Below are 17,674 nucleotides of genomic sequence, written 5' to 3' on the forward strand. Positions count from 1 at the left end.
GCTGAAGACAAAAAAATGACACTGCCCTTGAGCTATGTGCCCCCTGGTGCCATCACGTCCGAAAGAAAATGCACCAAAGTGCCCCCTTGGTTTCCACTTCAGTAGATAAATCATTAAAAATTGCCTTCTCTGGGGCGCTGGTGGCCTAGTGGTCTAAGCGCCCCACATACAGAGGCTACAGTCCTCGTCGCAGGGGTCGCCGGTTCGGTTCCCGGCCGTAACCATTTCCTGCATATCTTCCTCCACTCTCTACTCCCTACGTTTCCTGTCTCTCTTCAGCTGTCCTATCAAATAAAGGCAAAAAAGCCAAAAATATAACTTAAAAAAAAAATTGCCTTCTCTGGAGCCCCATACATTTCTGCTAAACTGTGAGTACCAGGTGTTTGAAAGAGGTGCCCATTTTTTGGGGGGGTTCGACACTGCCCCTCAAACAGCCTGAATACACCACTGCCTGGCCAAGGCAAGGCAAGGCAAGTTGATTTATAAAGCACCATTCATACAAAGAGCAATTCAAAGTGCTTTACAGAGTTAAAAACAAAAACCAGAACAGTAAGAATCAACAAAAACATACAGCAAACACTTCAAACATTAAAATCTTATATGCAGCCAGTTATGTTTGATCTACTCTCTCTCTCTCTTTACTGATGTAACTTAACGTACATAGTAAATAATGTTGGGTCTTATTATTTATTTAAATTTGGAGGGATTATTATTATTATAAATAAGCTGGATACAGAATCACAACTGGTCTTGTCTTAGTCGAAATTAACCTAATCATTCGATTCATCTCAGAACTTCTTCCCAAGGAGTCGCAGCCCACAGCTGGCTCAGACCTCTTGACACCCAGCAGGGTGCCAGTATGCCCAACATTTAATTGTAAATCCAATATCAGGTTCCTTCCATAATGCCATACCTTGTCAGAAAATATCCAATTTAAAATATGACATAAAATTAAAACTAAAATATTTTAAAATCTAAGATCAAGAAAGAAAGAAAGTAAATGTAGTTACAAAATGTCATTAAAACTCAGTTTGTTAAAATAAATTAAAAGTTTGTAGTTACAGAATTAGAAACTACGGTTTAAAAATGAGTATGCATCCATTATTGAGCAGTGTAAGCAGCTAAAAATATGAATGTTTTTTTTAATTGGGAAGGATTATTTTAAATACCCTGTAATTATCAATTCATCTCAGAACATCTTCCAAATGATTAAGACTCACATTGGGGGCCAATATACAACACCAGCCTACCACCAACAAACCCAACAACACAGCAGAAACAGCAAGAGGGAGTAATATGATGCAGTTCAGCCCAGATCATCCGGGGGACTTGGATTGAAGTACCAATACTTCACTTAATCAATTGCACCTGCCAAAGCACCACATATGAACGAGCTCAGCTTCACACAGCACAGCACATTCTGCACTTAACAGTTTGGCAACAACATAAAGGAAGAAACGAGCAGAGAGAAGTCTTACCTTGCTGAAGAGGAGCAGCTGTGGAGGGAGTTTCACTACACTCGTCCACATGTTTGGTCCGAAAGTTTGACCCAAAGCTGTAGAGGAACAGGTGAATTCATAAGGCCACGTGACGGCAGGTATGACAGCACAGTCAATGGATTCGAATATGTTCATGGTCCCACCTATGGGTCTCACACGTGGCCAGGTGAGTAAAACGACTGGTTGTAAGTGTGTTCACGTAAACAGTGGCTTCAAATATTTTTACAGCAGTGTATGAACTGCGGGTTGGTCAGAAAATATCCACTCTCAGTCATGAACACTGTGACATGTTTTGGGGTTTTTACAGAGGTTGGTTTGACGCAGGTAGTTAAGCGTCTTCTTCCTGGCGTCAAAATGAGCAGTTCATGGAAGCTCAGTGCAAATGTGCTCTCAGTCAATTGAGTTATTCAAAGTTAGGACAAACGGACATCACTGTTTCTTTAAACTTGCCAATGAACTGCTACACATGTATCTGATGAAAACTGTGCTACATGTATTAATTAAAACCAAATTTATATAAGGTGTCTACAAGTGATAGAGTGTTTACCTTTTTTCCCATTCTATCTACATGACTTGAACGCAGCATTAAATTGTAGAATCTTCAGGGACTGTTTGGGCTCAGGAAATTCGAAGTCTGTAAGGAACCTTTTTCTTTTTTTTATGATTTGAAATGTATTCGTTTTTTACAAACATTCAAATAAAGACACACAAATAATGACAATACAATAAAGTTACAAAAATAAAACAAAACAAAAGACAGAGCAGAACAAACAATCAACAACAAAAAAACAACAACAAAAAATAGAAAAAACAAATTCAGCCAAAAATAAATACATTTGATGGATTATTTACAGCAAAAAACTGAATATAACTCATCTAATGAGAGAAACATATACCATACACATATCAATATACACAAATTCATAATTATGCACAAAGGCACGCACACACACACACACATATATATATATATATATATATATATATATATATATATATGAAGAGTTTATTTGCAAAAACAGATATCTCCGTTTTTATACATTTTCAATAAACATGTTTCCTTTTAATATAAATTCTTAATAAAGTTAATGTAATTTTGACTTAGTAAAAGCCATCCTACTTAAATTGATTGATAATACCTAAAGCTACTACACTAGCACTACTCACCACTGCACTATTATCTTATCATTTTAGCCTGTACATATCAGTAATGCCTAGTTGTTGTTCTTTTTTTGTTTATATTTGATTTTATTATTATTATATTTATATTTTTATTTTTATGCCTTTATTCCTATGCCTTGTATCAAGAGAGCACAGTTTACCAAGTCAAATTCCTTGTGTGTTCAAGCATATCCGGCCAGTAAAGCTGATTCTGATTCTAGTAATATAAAAAATGTGTTTTTTGAAACATTTTTTTTTATTTTTTAAAAGTGAGTTATCTGTTTTTGCAAATAAACTCTTCATATATAAGTACATATATTAAAGAAATTTAAATAAATAAATAAAAAAAGGAAACTTTTTCAAGACTTATTAAATGTTTTCAAGTATCATGAAAGGCCATAAATCTAAAATTGAAAGTAATCTCCGTCTTATTATGGGCTTTAACTGACACTACAACAGTCAATGAATTATTGTCGGATCAGTTATGTATAATGCAGGCAGACCCACATGACATAATAATGGCAGTGCATTGTGAACATATGAATACACGAGGTGGTTGTGGCAGTACATCATAGATAATGGTTAGTGCATTAGTTTTATGCTGTCCATTATACCTAAAGCTCACTGACATTAATACCTCCTGCAGTTAAGGCCTACATGCTTTGATTTATGATGTGTACTGCCATCCAAATTCTTCTTGCAGAGGGAGAAAAAAATCCCACAGGATTATTTTGGATGGGCTGGCAGTTGTCTTTTGACACACACATACACACCTATGAATTATAGCACTGCTGAAAGTGACAGTTTAATCACCATCTATTGGTTAGACTGAAGATAAACTAAGAAAACAGGAAATCTATACTCTGCTGTCAGAAGTGAATCTTGGAACTAAATAGGGGCCTAGCCTTCTCTGAGTGGCCTTCACATGTTTGTCATATTTAGGGAACAAAAGCCTGAGTGTTATTATGACAAAGACTGTGGTTGTGTAACTATAACTTAAGGATTTGGTGGCCAACTGCCTGCAAAAAAATTGGATGGAAAAACTTAAAAAGCAGGCTTGATTGAATCAAATTCAATTTCATATTTGTGTAATCCAGATGATATGGCCATCAGGGTTGGACCAGACAACATGCAAGTCTGCCAGCAGTGACCGAGGTTCAGCAAAGTGATCACTCTGAACATCATCCTTTTGCAATACTTGGATATGAAGTCTGTTTGCTTCACTGTCATTCTGGAAAATATCAGACAGCACGGAGGAGACACAAGCATGCTTGATTTAAGTGTCATTCTGGACCTTTTATCAGACAAAGTGCCAATTAAGTGACCTTTTCTTCCCATGCAGCTTTACTTAGAAGATTTAAGTAAAATATTTCCGAAGCCTCCACTTTAAAAAATTAGATTAAACTTATACCCGTGTGCTGCATCAGATGCAAAAAGTGTCAGAAGGTAACTGCTCACAACAAAGACAAACAGCTGCTGATTTGCATTTTCCATTTTCAAGATCAGATGGAACACAACTTCTTCCCACAGTTACTGAAAACAAACAAAAATAGCATTTTTTTTTCCATGTGTCAACTCCTCAACTTCTCATTCAGCTTTTTGGTGTCATGAATCAATGATGCGTGTTCTCAAGTTCTCTTTCTGTTTTTTTCATCGCTGCCGGTTGTGAGGCGAGTGGGCAGGGACCGTCTTCAAAGTGTACTGTCAAGGAAGGCATCTATGCTAAGTTTGAACACCCTTGTCTTAACAGAGGTGGTGGACTAAGACACCATTTGTCTCCTACATGTCATGCTGTTTTGAATTCTCTGTCAAAATAAGTAAGGCCATACTCACACCAGAGACCATGTGACTCAAACGACTCACAACTGACTCATCACCCTAACGACTGTAAGGAGCTAGGTTAACGATTGTCAGGGGGTACAGAACGACTAACAGAAAGTAGACTAACAACCCCACTTAGGACCCTCTGTGACTCCTGGACACACCCACGACTGTTAGTGGCTTATATCTTCAAGCTCTTCCTCAGTCTGGTCAGTTCAGTTGTCTTACAGATCAAGCTTTGGATTACCATGAACTGGATGACTGAGAACCTTCACAGACAAATGCCCACTGTTCCCTGCGAACAACTTTCATTTATTTTTGTATTGTTTTATTTTTTTTATTTATTAGTATTATTTTTTTGTTTTGTTGCATTTATTTACATATTTACTTATTTTATCTGATGTTGTCATAGTCCGTTTTATTTGTTTTGTCTTTGTTGCTCATTATTCTGGTTAAACAAAACAAAACAAAAAAAACTCAATAAAATTACTAATTTAAAAAACAACAACATGCAATTAAATATTGAAATTCAAGCCCTGACACTTTTCCAATGGGAACCTTTTTTCAATATATTTGAAGTCACTGAAAAAAACAGTATAATAAGATACCCTAACATTATTTATCCCAAAGATGATTTAGCTAATAAAAAAATAAATGGCTAAGTTTCCTGTCAGTCGCTCATGTTTACTGTATCTGTTACAAACATATAAACACACCAGCCTTCAGCTCTGCGCATTTTGGTTCTTTCTGCGACACCATCAGAGGGAATAATTATCTTGAGCTGAGGCAATCAAGCAGAGCTGAACGCTGGGCCCCAGAATGTAATCACAAATTGTAGGTTGAAGCTTCAGGTGACAAAACCACAAGACACTCAGGCAAGAAATGCCCTGTAGAGCTCCCTGGTTGTAAGATGAGTACTGTATGTAAAAAAAAGAATGCTGCACACAAAAAGATGTCCAGGTCTGTTTTTTATTTTCTGGCATGTTGTCCATCTTAAAATACACTGAAGATTACTGATATGCAGTTTATCGTCTTTTCTTTTTTTATGGTACAGTGAGACCCTGATTCCTGTGTAATGACACTGTTATAGGAATAACTTTACAAACACAAATTAAAAACACATTAGCTGGCATACTATCCTTTATGAAATGCATCATAGTGAACACGTTGCAACAAAAAAGACAATGCCCATACAGTCCTTTAAAGATGCACAATCTCAAAAAAAACAGTGGACGTGAAATCAACTGATTTACGCCAACAATAAAGTCAAGTTAAATGTGCTATTACACAGGAATCTGTTAAATATCAAAACAAAATATTAACAGAAATGCTCTTTTCACAAGTGTAGCAAAAGACTTACAATTCATAGATATAATAGGAACAGGTGACAAGGCCGTAAAATTAAAGATAATCTCTTGCCATTCTGTCATAAAAACCTGACAAACACGTAGTATCTCAAGAGAGAGAGTGACAAAGAATCACATTTGTTCCAACAAGACACTGTACAGCTCGAGGGGGTGGGGCTAAAAATGGTCGACAGCTTTTGAAAAATTCTGCACATCAACATGCCCCCCCCTTCCCACAAAGGAGTTCATGGAAAGCCAAGGCATTATAAAAAAGGTAACAGAACTCCTTGTTCTCAAAGGATGGAAATAAAGTCGTAGCCTTAGAGGACTCTTACCGAGAAAAACAAACGTACAAACAAACAAGTAAACAGCCAGAGGAGCTTGATGTCTCTGCTCTTATTTTATCAAACGTCTCTCTAAACCATGCCAATCCAAGGGTGAGCTTGAAAGCTTAATGTCCACGTTGCACAGCAAAGTAACATTAAAGAAGTCACTAGAACTTCAGCGTGTCTCCGCGTTGTGTAACTTCTTCAACAGCAAGCACTGAAAGAAAAAAAAAGGAACAAAGGAAACTTCCAGTTTGCGAATAGAATGCACACATTATTCCTTTTTTTTGGAGTTTTTCATGCGTTAGTTTGAAGATTTGTTCGTGTCTCCTCTCCATACTGTCTGCAGTTCTCCCCTGAATGCAGCTGGTAGTGGGTTTGCAGTTGCATGTCTCGGTAGCGTTCGATTTCCACAAAAAATACAGACTTTAGCTTCAGCTGGGTGGATGATAAATATGTACAGTAAATGCTAAAACCAATAGTTAAATGCTAATTGGTGAAAGTGGCGTGATTTAATACACTTTAAAAACACTATCATGTGGTCACGGGGTGTAACAGAAAAAAAGGAGTCCTCGTTAGATGTACAGCTTTCCCACAAAAGGCAGTATGAGTTGAGTTGATGCAGCAAAGGCTTGTTATAAAAACTAAATGCTTTAGCACCGTAGAATACCACTTGTAGGCAAGCAAACCAGGAGAGAAAAAAACAAACATAGGCAGCATGTTTCTTTTTTAAATGATCTGCTGTAAGTCCAGCTGAATTCTGATAGAACCCAAATACAGACAACTTTTGCTTTTCCCTCAAACAAGTAGTGGAAAAATTAAGTTTCACTAGGTGCAGATCCTCCGAATCAAACTCAATCAGGCAGACGTCTCCTTTGCAAAAGTTTACTGTCCAAGCCGAAGTGAGAGGATTTGGGTCCAGACGGTGGAGTAGTTTCCAGGTATGAGGAGACAGAGCAAAATGAGACATGAAGGTAAGAAGGGCTGTGCTCCTTGGACTTGGCAAGTTTCATTGAAAACTTTTGAGTGTTAGCAGCTGAATGAAAAGCCATGTCTGTCTCTTGAAAAGGCCTCAGACTGGAGCTGGAACAATCTGACCTCAGATGGTGTTAGAAAGAAAAAAAAAGGGACCCATTGGATTGACAGGCTCAGACGCAGGTGCCTTGGTGTGCTGGAGGAAGGGCTTTTCGGTTCTTCAGGCCCTGCGACTTGTCCTTAAAATCTGTTGGTTTCTGCTGTGAAATGTCTATCAGCGCACTGGCAACGATGATTCCTGTAGACAGCAGAGAAAAAGAGTGAGAGTGGTGAAAAACTGGCAATTTCCACAAATTGCTTTTTAGAAAAAAACCCATATATTAATATTTCAAACACACAAACACCCAATTTGAGGCGTATTTATTTTGCATCTGCCATAAAACGAGGATTTGTTTGGTCCATTGGGAAATGGAGCCACAGTTTTGGTGGTAACAGCAGTAATAGAAAAGAAAGATTGGCCGTTTATTCAATTTTGACTCGTTTGGTTTGAATTTATTTTGGTTGTTGTGAAACTGTTTTTTTCCTGATGTTTTTTTTTCTATCCTTTTAAATACAAACCAAAACATCTAATTTTTTGAGCATGGGTTAACAGAACAAAGTCTTTATAACATGGGTTATAAAAATGCAAGACCTTTGATGAGATGAGGAGGTAGAAGTTAGACCACTTGCTTGTATTCCGAGGGTTGTTTTTGACTGTCACAATCATAGTCATTTAAACAACAAATTAAGACTCTGCTGGACAATCTTAAAAACTGTTATCACTTCATTTTGTCAAATTCAATTCAAAGCCAACATTTTTTTGGCTTATGGATTTTGTCGAAGCCTTTCATTCAACACAAGGACCATGTACAGATGTGGCAGTGGCACACTGCAAAAACTCAAAATCTTTCCAAGTGAAACTGTATCATTTTTACTCAAAATGTCTTATCCCACTTGATTTAAGATACATTAACTTAACAAGTAACATTTGAGAAAAGATAGAGGGACTTGTTTTAAGACAATGCATCTTAAATATCTTGTTATGTCAATCTTAACAATCTTTAATGATCTTGTTTTGAGTTGTAATTTAGAAGAAACAAGGTTTATTTTACATTTCATACATTTTTCAAGCTGAGATCTTATTTGTAGAAGACGGATAATCTTGATTTAAGACAAACTCTTTACTTGATTCAAGTAAATGCATTTTATTTGAGAATCTATCAGAAAACAGCTCCATTGAAGAAAGAAAGAAAGAAAGAAAAGTTGTTTTTTTAAGGGTGGGTTACAGTTTTCAGGCACTGTTTCTTCTAAATCAGATAAAAATATACATCCTCAAACTACATGCACACAATGAAACACCTACTTTAGAGCATAGCTGGCTTATCCTAAAAAACAACATGACTGAATATTAGTATACCCAGCTAACTATGAGAAGACATTATATCTCAAAATGCTCAAATTAAACTTTGTAATCTTATTTCAAGTCCAAGATGGTCTTAAGCCTATAGAAGTGCTGCTATAACACAACTCAAATTAAGGTGAATATATCTCAAATGAAGAAGTTGACATGAAATGTATTAGTGCAGAAATCTTTTTTTGAGTGAAAAAATGTTAATTGTTAGCATTCCTGGTTTATTCTGAGACACTAAGCTTTAAAATACTGGTAAAATATTGCTTAAAATAAGTTTTCCCTGCTAATTTTAAGATCACAGTTTTCTAACTACTACGTCTTATTTTAAGAAATCTTACCAAGCAAATTTTCACTTGTTCTATCGGCAGATTTTTGTTGCTTATTTCAAGGTAAAAGTACCTAAATAAGGTTTTTTTCTTGTTTTTGGAGGGGCATTTTTTCCAGTGCATCTGACAGTCTGCTTGGTAAATATCGTCTTTAATGGTTTGTTCAGACCAAAAGAAAGCTGACATTTTGTGCAACTACATACATAAGTGTCACACGTTTGCATTAGGATACAAATAGGCATGCATTACTCTTGGAAAAAAAAAAAAAGAACAAGCTTCAAATTCCAGTTCAAAGTTTGATTCGAAACGGCAACTGGACTTGGTCTAGCGGTTTAAGCATGCGCCCCATGTACAGAGGCTACAGTCCTTGTTGCAGCGGTCGCAGGTTCCCCCACTCTCTGCTCCCCACATTTCCTGTCTCTCTTCAGCTGGCCTTTCAAATAGTTTGTAAAAATGCCCCCAAAAGATCTAACTGAGAAGTACCTGAAGACGAAGAGGTGAAACTCAAGGAATTTCAACCAAGTCCAGTTGCCTTTTTCGATCAAGCTTTAAATTACCATGACCTGGAGTTCCTGGGAATGCATACTAGTTTAGTTTTTTATTAAGATTTCAAAATATTATTTAATACCATTTTTTTTTTTCATACGTCACTGGCCTGATTTGCACAATCTACCTGGGACTTCAGCCCAATGGGGGCAGAGGAACCTTTTAGTTCCGGGGAAAGTAGTTCTGGGGGCTAAAAGACCCTGGAACTCTTGGTTGAAATGCACCTTATATCTACTGTCGAATTATCTGAATGGAGGCATAAAAGTCCCAAAATGATAGAAAGAAAACACTGGGTTTGGACAAAATAAGCAAACAGGTAAGATGTACTGCTTTCTTGCGTTCTCCACAGGGGGCGCCAAAATCAACACAAACTCAAAGTTCCTCACAGGAGCTTTAAGACTGACTTTTCAAGGCTAATGTATACTGTCTAGCCTTAAGTAACAGAAATAAACAGTTCATCAAAACAAAGGTTTGGACCCAGATTAGGTCTTCTGACTTAGCTGGAACAAGGAGTACTTGTGGGTCAAGATTAATCAACAGGAGTTCATATCAGTAAACTGGATGCAAACCTGGAAACTACATTTTCATTCAGGAAACAGAAATTGATGACAGTTATTGTTCTTTGTGTGTGTGTGTGTGTGTGTGTGTGTGTGTGTGTGTGTGTGTGTGTGTTTGTTACCTGACTGTCCTGGTGGAGGTAAACATGAAGACCCAGACGGCAGGCGCATAAGGACGGTCAGCACAGCAGCTTTCCCTCCTGAACACGGCTCCATTGCAACGGGTTTAGGTACACCCTGAGAGGAAGACACAGAAAAGAGTTTAAAAAAAAAGCACATTTCAAATTAAATTGCAAGGATGTGAAATTTATTTTGCAAAACAGACACATTTTCTCTGCTTTGTATGATTTGTGGCACTCAAATGAGACAACCACACTCAGAGGGTGGAGACTTGTTTTCTGCACACGTGCTGAAGAATGTTTTTTTTATCCTTTATGGAGAACCAGCAGACACACAGTCGCTGGTGTGAACTCCTGGAGCTGCGGCATTTAAGAAGACCTCCTCCTGAGACACGCGCTTTGATTGGTCCAACACGACAAAAACACTTGTGTGTGTCCCTGTCAGACAGGCAGTCCCTGAATCGAGGCAATGACCTGCCCTCTGAGTTAATGGCCAAAAACTGCTTGTCTGAAGCGTGAAAAACATGTCATCCTGATAATGAATGTCGAGGGTTGCACAGCATGTTTGTGGATGAAGGGATAGAAATTGGGGAATAATAACATGTCTGAATAGAATTGGCTTTATTTTCGATGTGTCTGGCTGGATTTAAAATGGAGATGGAAGTGACAGCAGAGGCAAAATGGTAAAAAATAAGGGCACAAACAGATGCATTAAAACAGGCAAACCAGGACTGGGGTGCACCAATTTGTAGTGGATATGGTTTGTTTCAAACTTTGCAAACACTAGTTATTACATTTTGATTGCATTTTGTTCTGAAACACGCCTCCAAGACTGCCACTGCCTTGATAAAGAGGCTGAGGGTAAAGGTGATGGAGTGGCCAAGCATGTCTCCAGACCTAAACCCTATTGAGCATCTGTGGGGCATCCTCAAACGGAAGGTGGAGGAGCGCAAGGTCTCTAACATCCACCAGCTCCATGATGTCGTCATGGAGGAGTGGAAGAGGACTCCATTGGCAACCTGTGAAGCTCTGATGAACTCCATGCCCAAGAGGGTTAAGGCAGTGCTAGAAAATAATGGTGGCCACACAAAATATTGACACTTTGGGCCCAATTTGGACATTTTCACTTAGAGGTGTACTCACTTTTGCTGTCGGTCGTTTAGACACTAATGGCTGTATGTTGTTATTTTGAGGGGACAGTAAATTTACACAGTTCTACAAGCTGTCCACTGACTACTTTACATTATATCAAAGTGTCATTTCTTCAGTGTTGTCCCATGAAAAGATATAATTAAATATGTGCAGAAATGTGAGGGGTGTACTCACTTTTGTGAGATACTGTACATGTTTAACTTGTAAGGTATGATTAATACAGAGAGTGTTAAAAGCTACAAACCAATATTTTTGAGCTGTGACAATAAATAACCCTTTAAAGTGCATGTGAAAGTGAAAGCACTGTGTCCAACATCTGGTACTGTGAAGTTTTTTTTAAAATTAAAATAAGTGCAATCTTGTTTTCTGCACAGCACAAAGTGTAGTTTTCCATTCCACTGCTGTTTAAATCTGCCATTTCAAATGCCATAGTGTACAAATACAGTGCGTCTCTGAACAGACGACTGGAAGGTGTGTGAAAGCCTCTGCGCACCAGGAGCTGTGTAATAAGCACCCTTTGGAACAACAGCACACAGCGGCTACTGGGAACTTTTTGAGCAACAAGGAATAGTACACTACGGACAAAACAGCTCTTAGAGGGAAAAGTGGAGCAAGATCCTGTCCTGCGATTCCAGACAACAGTGAGTGCATCTCTAAGCTTCTACTTACTGTAAGTGGGGGTGAAAAAAGCAACATCATTACGCATTGTTACATTTACCTCATTTGAGTTTAAAGCTGCATCATCTGCAAAGGTGTGAGAGGGAGAGCTTAATGGGGACATAAATATAAACACATTTTCCTGCTGAAGTCCCGCTCACCTTGTCAATCATTACCTTCAATTGAAATGTATATTTTAATGGGAATCATAACAAATAAGCTAGCTAATGTTTCAGCTTGACCGTGAACTGAGATATTCAGTATAATGTTAATTAATCCCGCAAGGAGGCTGGTAAGAATCTGTTGCAGTGGAAGCGTTACTGACTATTGCATTGGAGCGACTATTCTTTTAATTGGGTCTATAAATAGATCATTTTTAGACACATGTTTTGTGTCAACCGGTTTATGTCTTTAGTTGGCAGGTGGGTAATTATCTGGGTAATGTAGTAGGATTGCAAAATTCCAGGAATTTTCAAAGTTGGAAACTTTCCATGGGAATTAACAGGAATAAACCAGGAATTTATTAAATTGAAGGTTGGCTCTTAGGGAACTTAAATATAGTTGGGGAAAATATATTTTAGCATAATCCTGACTAAAACAACCAGATTTCATGCAAGTACAGTTGAATATCTATGCTATTCCTCAATTACATGCACATAGCACACTATAGAGACCACGCCCCCTACATGCACTGACAGCCTGACACAGAGCCATCCTCAACAAGGCTGGACAGTGACACTGAAGAGGAAGAGTTGGAGTTGGATGTTGAGGAAGTGGACATGGAGGATGATGATGATGAGACCCAGGAAGAGCCCATTGCCTGAAAGGGTTTAGCAAAAATGCAGAGGCTGGGCTTGAGAAGCTTGAGGAAGATGCTTTTTTATTTCCATGTTGAATTGGACTTCTTTGGAGGGAGAGGGGCTCTTTTCATTTAACATTTTGAATGGGACTCTGTTTGGATTGTATTTTTGTTCATTTTTAAATGGGTTGGGTCGGGGGAATGAGTAATATTGAACTCAACATTCATGTTTTTGTTCTTCAATGAAAGAATTGATTGTTCAATAATATAAAACTTGATAACGTTCTACTTACAAATAAATCTGTTTTAATTGTATCATTTTGGATGGATGTCTGCTTATAACAAAACAAATATTTATGCTTGGATATGATACCTTTCCATTAAATTACCCTCAATTCCCAGTTAATTCCCATAATTCCCATGGAAAGTTTCCAATTTGGAATATTTCCAAAATTCCCAGCTTAACTTCCCATGAAAATCTACCGGAAACTTTCCACCCCTTTGCAACCCCAGTGAGCAGGTGGTTATACCAATAAGGTAAGACAACAACCCTCTACTTTACATACATGTCCTGCTTACCCTGTTGGGATTCTAATTTACATAACCACCCACTCACTTTACAAAGCCTTAGTTTTCTTTATCAATAGGTTCTGGATACTGTTTTTTCTTGCTCTTTCAAAGGTTAGCCATTTGAAACGGAACAATCTGAAATAATTTGCAAAGGATCATGAGCTGTCTACATCGGCCTGGCTTGTTTTCCATTCGCCTGTATGATAAATCAGCTTGAACTAACTCAGAGGGACAGAAAGATAATGAGAAATGAAAGCGGGACAAAGGTGAAGACAGAAATTGTAGAGCAGAGAATAAATACAAAATGTATTAAATGTGACAGATTTAAACTCTAACAGCTAATCAGCGGAAAAAAACATAAAATGCACCCAAGCCATATTATGGGAAACTTTGTACCAAGGTCTTATTTTGACTTAACTTTCACTCTTTCTTTCATTATGCGGTATATGCTTAGCTTTATAACTAATAAACATAGATGTTTTAGTTGCACTTTAACTACAAAATATCCTTTTTTTTTTACAGCTTTAAATAGCTCCAAACTTTCATAAAACAAACATTAAAAGGCTGAAATTGAATTTTAAATACAGCTCATAGGAAACATAAATGACATGTTATGTAATACAGGCAGGCTGCAGACTCATCGTTTGTTCATATGCATTTAATCTCAGTCCAAACACAATACTCTCATGCATCTTTCCAGGTCACTCATGACAGCGAGCCTCATCATAGATCTACTGCTCACATACAAGAGCAAGTTAACCCTTTCATGACCGCTCATGTAATTCCACTAATTAACATCTGTGTAAGCCACATTACGTGCCAGAGGAAGGGGTTAACCTATTTTAAGATTGTGACAGCAGATTCCACCACGAGCTACGCTACATAGACCCTGAAGTGACAGAGCATTACAGCTGTTCAAAACAAATGAGTAAGACTGAGAGATCTTTCTGGTTTGAATATTGCTGCAGCACAACTGTATGTTATAAATAGTAATACTGTCATTCGCAGCCTATTACTCACAGCAGCATCATCATGAAACACTTGTATTACTATACAAGAAATATGAAGTTATATAAAGGATGTAATTGATTGTGCTACATAGTAGGAGCTACTTTTAGCCATGCTATCCACAGTTTAACTGTCCAGATTTCACTAATCTACCTGCTGTAAGTTAGTAAACTCCCCTCTGGAAGGGTTGTCAGGAATGATACGGCGGACAACTCGAGTCTCCTTCTTTTTCCGTTTCTTTAACACGTTAAACGCACACGTGCCAACCGACACTCGGTGGCTAGAAGATAAGACTCTTAATAGATAGTTAATCAGTTAGATAGGTTGTAAACCTGCAACAAAAGCACAAACACAACTCGAAATTAACAACTATAAGTTAACATTAATTATTGTCTGGAACATATTCACTGACTATTCAACTACTCACCGACAAGGCGTACCAGTCCTGACGTTTAACTAAATGAAAGTGAAACTTAAAGGAATATCCATACTTTTTGTAAGCCCTGCCCACTTCACACACACAGTTGGGAGATCAGGATGCTCCAATCAAATCAAGTCATGTTATGGTCTCATGAAACATATATCACTTAAATAAAAAAGGGTTAAAACTACTGTAAAGTTATACATTAACAGTTCTTGGTCTTGACTGAAATATCCTGAAAGTCCTGGAGGGATAGAGACAGATTTTTTGGGGGGTTAGGGTATTCAATGTCCTCAGATGATGAATCACACAAACTGTGGTCAACCCCTGCATTTACCTTCAACACTATCATGAGGTTGAAATTTGCTTAAAGTGGAACAACTTTTAATTTAGACAGACTGACATGAATGACTTATTGGCATTTGACACTCATGGTCCCCTGAGGATCACCTGTTCTAACTAGGGATGCACAATATTATCGGCACGTCATCGGTATCGGCCGGTATTGGTTTCATCGGATGTCGGCCAATACGCACACATGTTGGGCTCATGTTTTGAGTTAAATTTGAATTTAAGCAGCAGTCTGTAAGGTACATGTAGCTGACTAATTTAGGCACATTTACTGTGAAAGAGTAAACCATTTTATTTAATTTGGGTTTAATTGATATTTAATCGATATTTTGCAAGACAGTCGTTCAATGATACATAATATCATAATCTGATAAACAAAAAAATTAATGTTTTAAAAATGATTTAAACCCCTTAAAAGAAATACTCAGCCAAAATAAAAAATTAATAAATACTGATTATAGTGCTTAACAGGCTCAACTAATTTGTGTGTCCAAACCTGTTCACATTTTATGTATGTGGTCCCACTGGTGGGATCTGCAACATCTTAGGGTTAAACTTTAAAACATAAACTTGTTTTTATATTAGCCTGTGTGGACTGTAACTGTAACAGCTGAGGAAGTATTCACCGTGATGTCACTAACTACAGCCACTCCTTTTTATTTTTCATCAGTGTCAATAACTTCGTGGCCGTAAATAAAACTTCTGTTATATGAGCATCACTGTAAGTCTCACGTTCATGGTGATTTGTAGCATGCATGGCTGCATTTCTCAAGTCCACCAATCGTAGGGTCAGTGAAACTCTCACCGCAGACTTGATTCCAACTGTCCTCTGGCCTCTGCATAAAAAGCTAGAGAAGCTTCTTTTTTCTTTCTTCGTTTCAGCTTTTAAAGTGAAAGCACAACTCTTTACTTCATTTCACTACAATCTTACTTTCTTCTTCTCTTCTCTTTCAGCCAATTACAGGGTTCCCACTCTTCTCCAGAGATCATTTTCCAGGACATTTCAAGGACATTTTCAGTGATGATCAAGCTGGTATGACAGTCTAAATTGAGTTCCTAAATAGTCTAATATGTTCCTCTCAGTGGAAGTCTACATTGAAAGACATGTAGTCTATGGCTATCCATGAAATCATCTCTTACATGCTTCAAAATTATGGCAAACTGATTATAGAATAATGCAACTGCAGATGTACAGCACTTTATTAGTGCAACCAAGTAACAATGATGGCCAACTCTCATCTCAGCTTTCTCTTTTCTCAAAAAATATATAATTAGCTAAGAAAAAAACAAAAGAGCCAGCAAAGGGATCTGGAAGCTGCCTTACTGAAATAAATAATAATAATAATCAGAGGATCAGTGCATAAATTGACCAAAATAGAACTGAATGACAAAAATGGCCACAAATGTTGAATGGGGATGTGTTTTTTTTTTTATCCTTGTTAGGTCGCACACAGTCATGTTGGAATCATTTTCCAGGACAATCCGTGATTTTCCAGGTGTTTTCCAGTACTGGAATACTGGTCAACTGTTTTCCAGGTTTTCCAGGTATTCCAGGATGCGTGGGAACCCCGCAATTAACTTCCCTTCTTTGTACCCTTATTCGTATTAGCGCCACTGCGAGGCCTCATTAAGTAGTGACTTGGTGAGTCAAACTAGCAGGGAAATCTGTTAGAGCGCATTTTAAAAATTAAAATATCGATATTTAGCGCCATCGTATCGGTAATTGTTGATACATTGCCTTTTTTTTTTTTTTAAATCTCTTTATTGGGGTTTTTCCTTTTTACAAATACAAATTTCAAAAGTTTGAGACATTATTATCCATGCCTCAAACTAACACACAAAAAAAACTAAATAATGTATAAATGAAAACCAAAGGATACAGAAGTAAAATAAAATAAAATACCAAAACAATGACATAAAAATTAGACTTAAATAGTAATAATACCACAAAAATACAACAATACAACTTGGAGGATGTCGAGTGCCCTAGATTTTGCTAAGTTATTATTTTTTCATGGGGTTGTTTTTGTTATAGTGGTCTTTAAACGGCTGTCATATTGAGTGAAACATATTTATCTTTCCTCTCAGGGTGAATTCTATTTTCTTCAACTGCAAATGCTTCATTCCATCATTCATTAAAGCTAGATAAGTTGGAGGCTTTTTTTGATTCCAGTTCGATACATTGTCATTTTGATACTTTTTCCCCAACTCTACATTAAACTTAATTGGCATATAGCTCAAAGCTCTGCTGTGTCCCAAAACTTCACTGTATACTTTTATGACTCCTACATACAAAACATATTGTATGCAAATGGTTTGTTGCTGTAAATTAAATAACCAAGTGATAAACTTTAATGCAAAGCCCCATTTTGTTGTATTTATGCTCTTTTGTATGCATGAAATTCCACTGCAACATGTCAGTATGCTTACTTCAATGTGCTGATTTTTGCGATTAGCACACAAATTAAACATTTTGGTTTGTGTGAAAGGCGGCATTAATAACAGTGAAGTTAAACAGCCTGCTCTCATTTTCTCTGTAAAATCAAATTCTTATATTAATCTGGGGTAACGGAAGTATTCCTTCGGCACA

The 17,674-nt window shown here is 37.3% G+C and overlaps 2 protein-coding genes across 3 annotated transcripts in view; both read right to left on the reverse strand.

Moving 5' to 3' along the window:
- Window positions 1-1,855, reverse strand: part of nrg3b (neuregulin 3b) — a 554,663-nt gene extending 552,808 nt beyond the window's left edge. For both annotated transcript variants that reach the window (XR_004634782.1, XM_034708523.1), the window contains exons 1-2: window positions 1,643-1,855; window positions 1,479-1,555 (exon numbers count right to left, since the gene is read on the reverse strand). The gene's annotated coding sequence lies outside the window, so the exon portion shown is untranslated. The remainder of the gene's footprint in view (window positions 1-1,478; window positions 1,556-1,642) is intronic.
- Window positions 1,856-5,431: 3,576 nt separating this feature from the next.
- Window positions 5,432-17,674, reverse strand: part of atrnl1b (attractin-like 1b) — a 126,874-nt gene continuing 114,631 nt past the window's right edge. The window contains exons 28-29 of the mRNA XM_034708010.1: window positions 10,130-10,244; window positions 5,432-7,426 (exon numbers count right to left, since the gene is read on the reverse strand). Coding sequence (XP_034563901.1) covers window positions 7,302-7,426; window positions 10,130-10,244 — 240 coding nt within the window. The 3' untranslated portion in view covers window positions 5,432-7,301. The remainder of the gene's footprint in view (window positions 7,427-10,129; window positions 10,245-17,674) is intronic.

This window comes from Notolabrus celidotus, chromosome 18 (assembly GCF_009762535.1).
Source record: "Notolabrus celidotus isolate fNotCel1 chromosome 18, fNotCel1.pri, whole genome shotgun sequence".
NCBI lineage: Eukaryota > Metazoa > Chordata > Actinopteri > Labriformes > Labridae > Notolabrus > Notolabrus celidotus.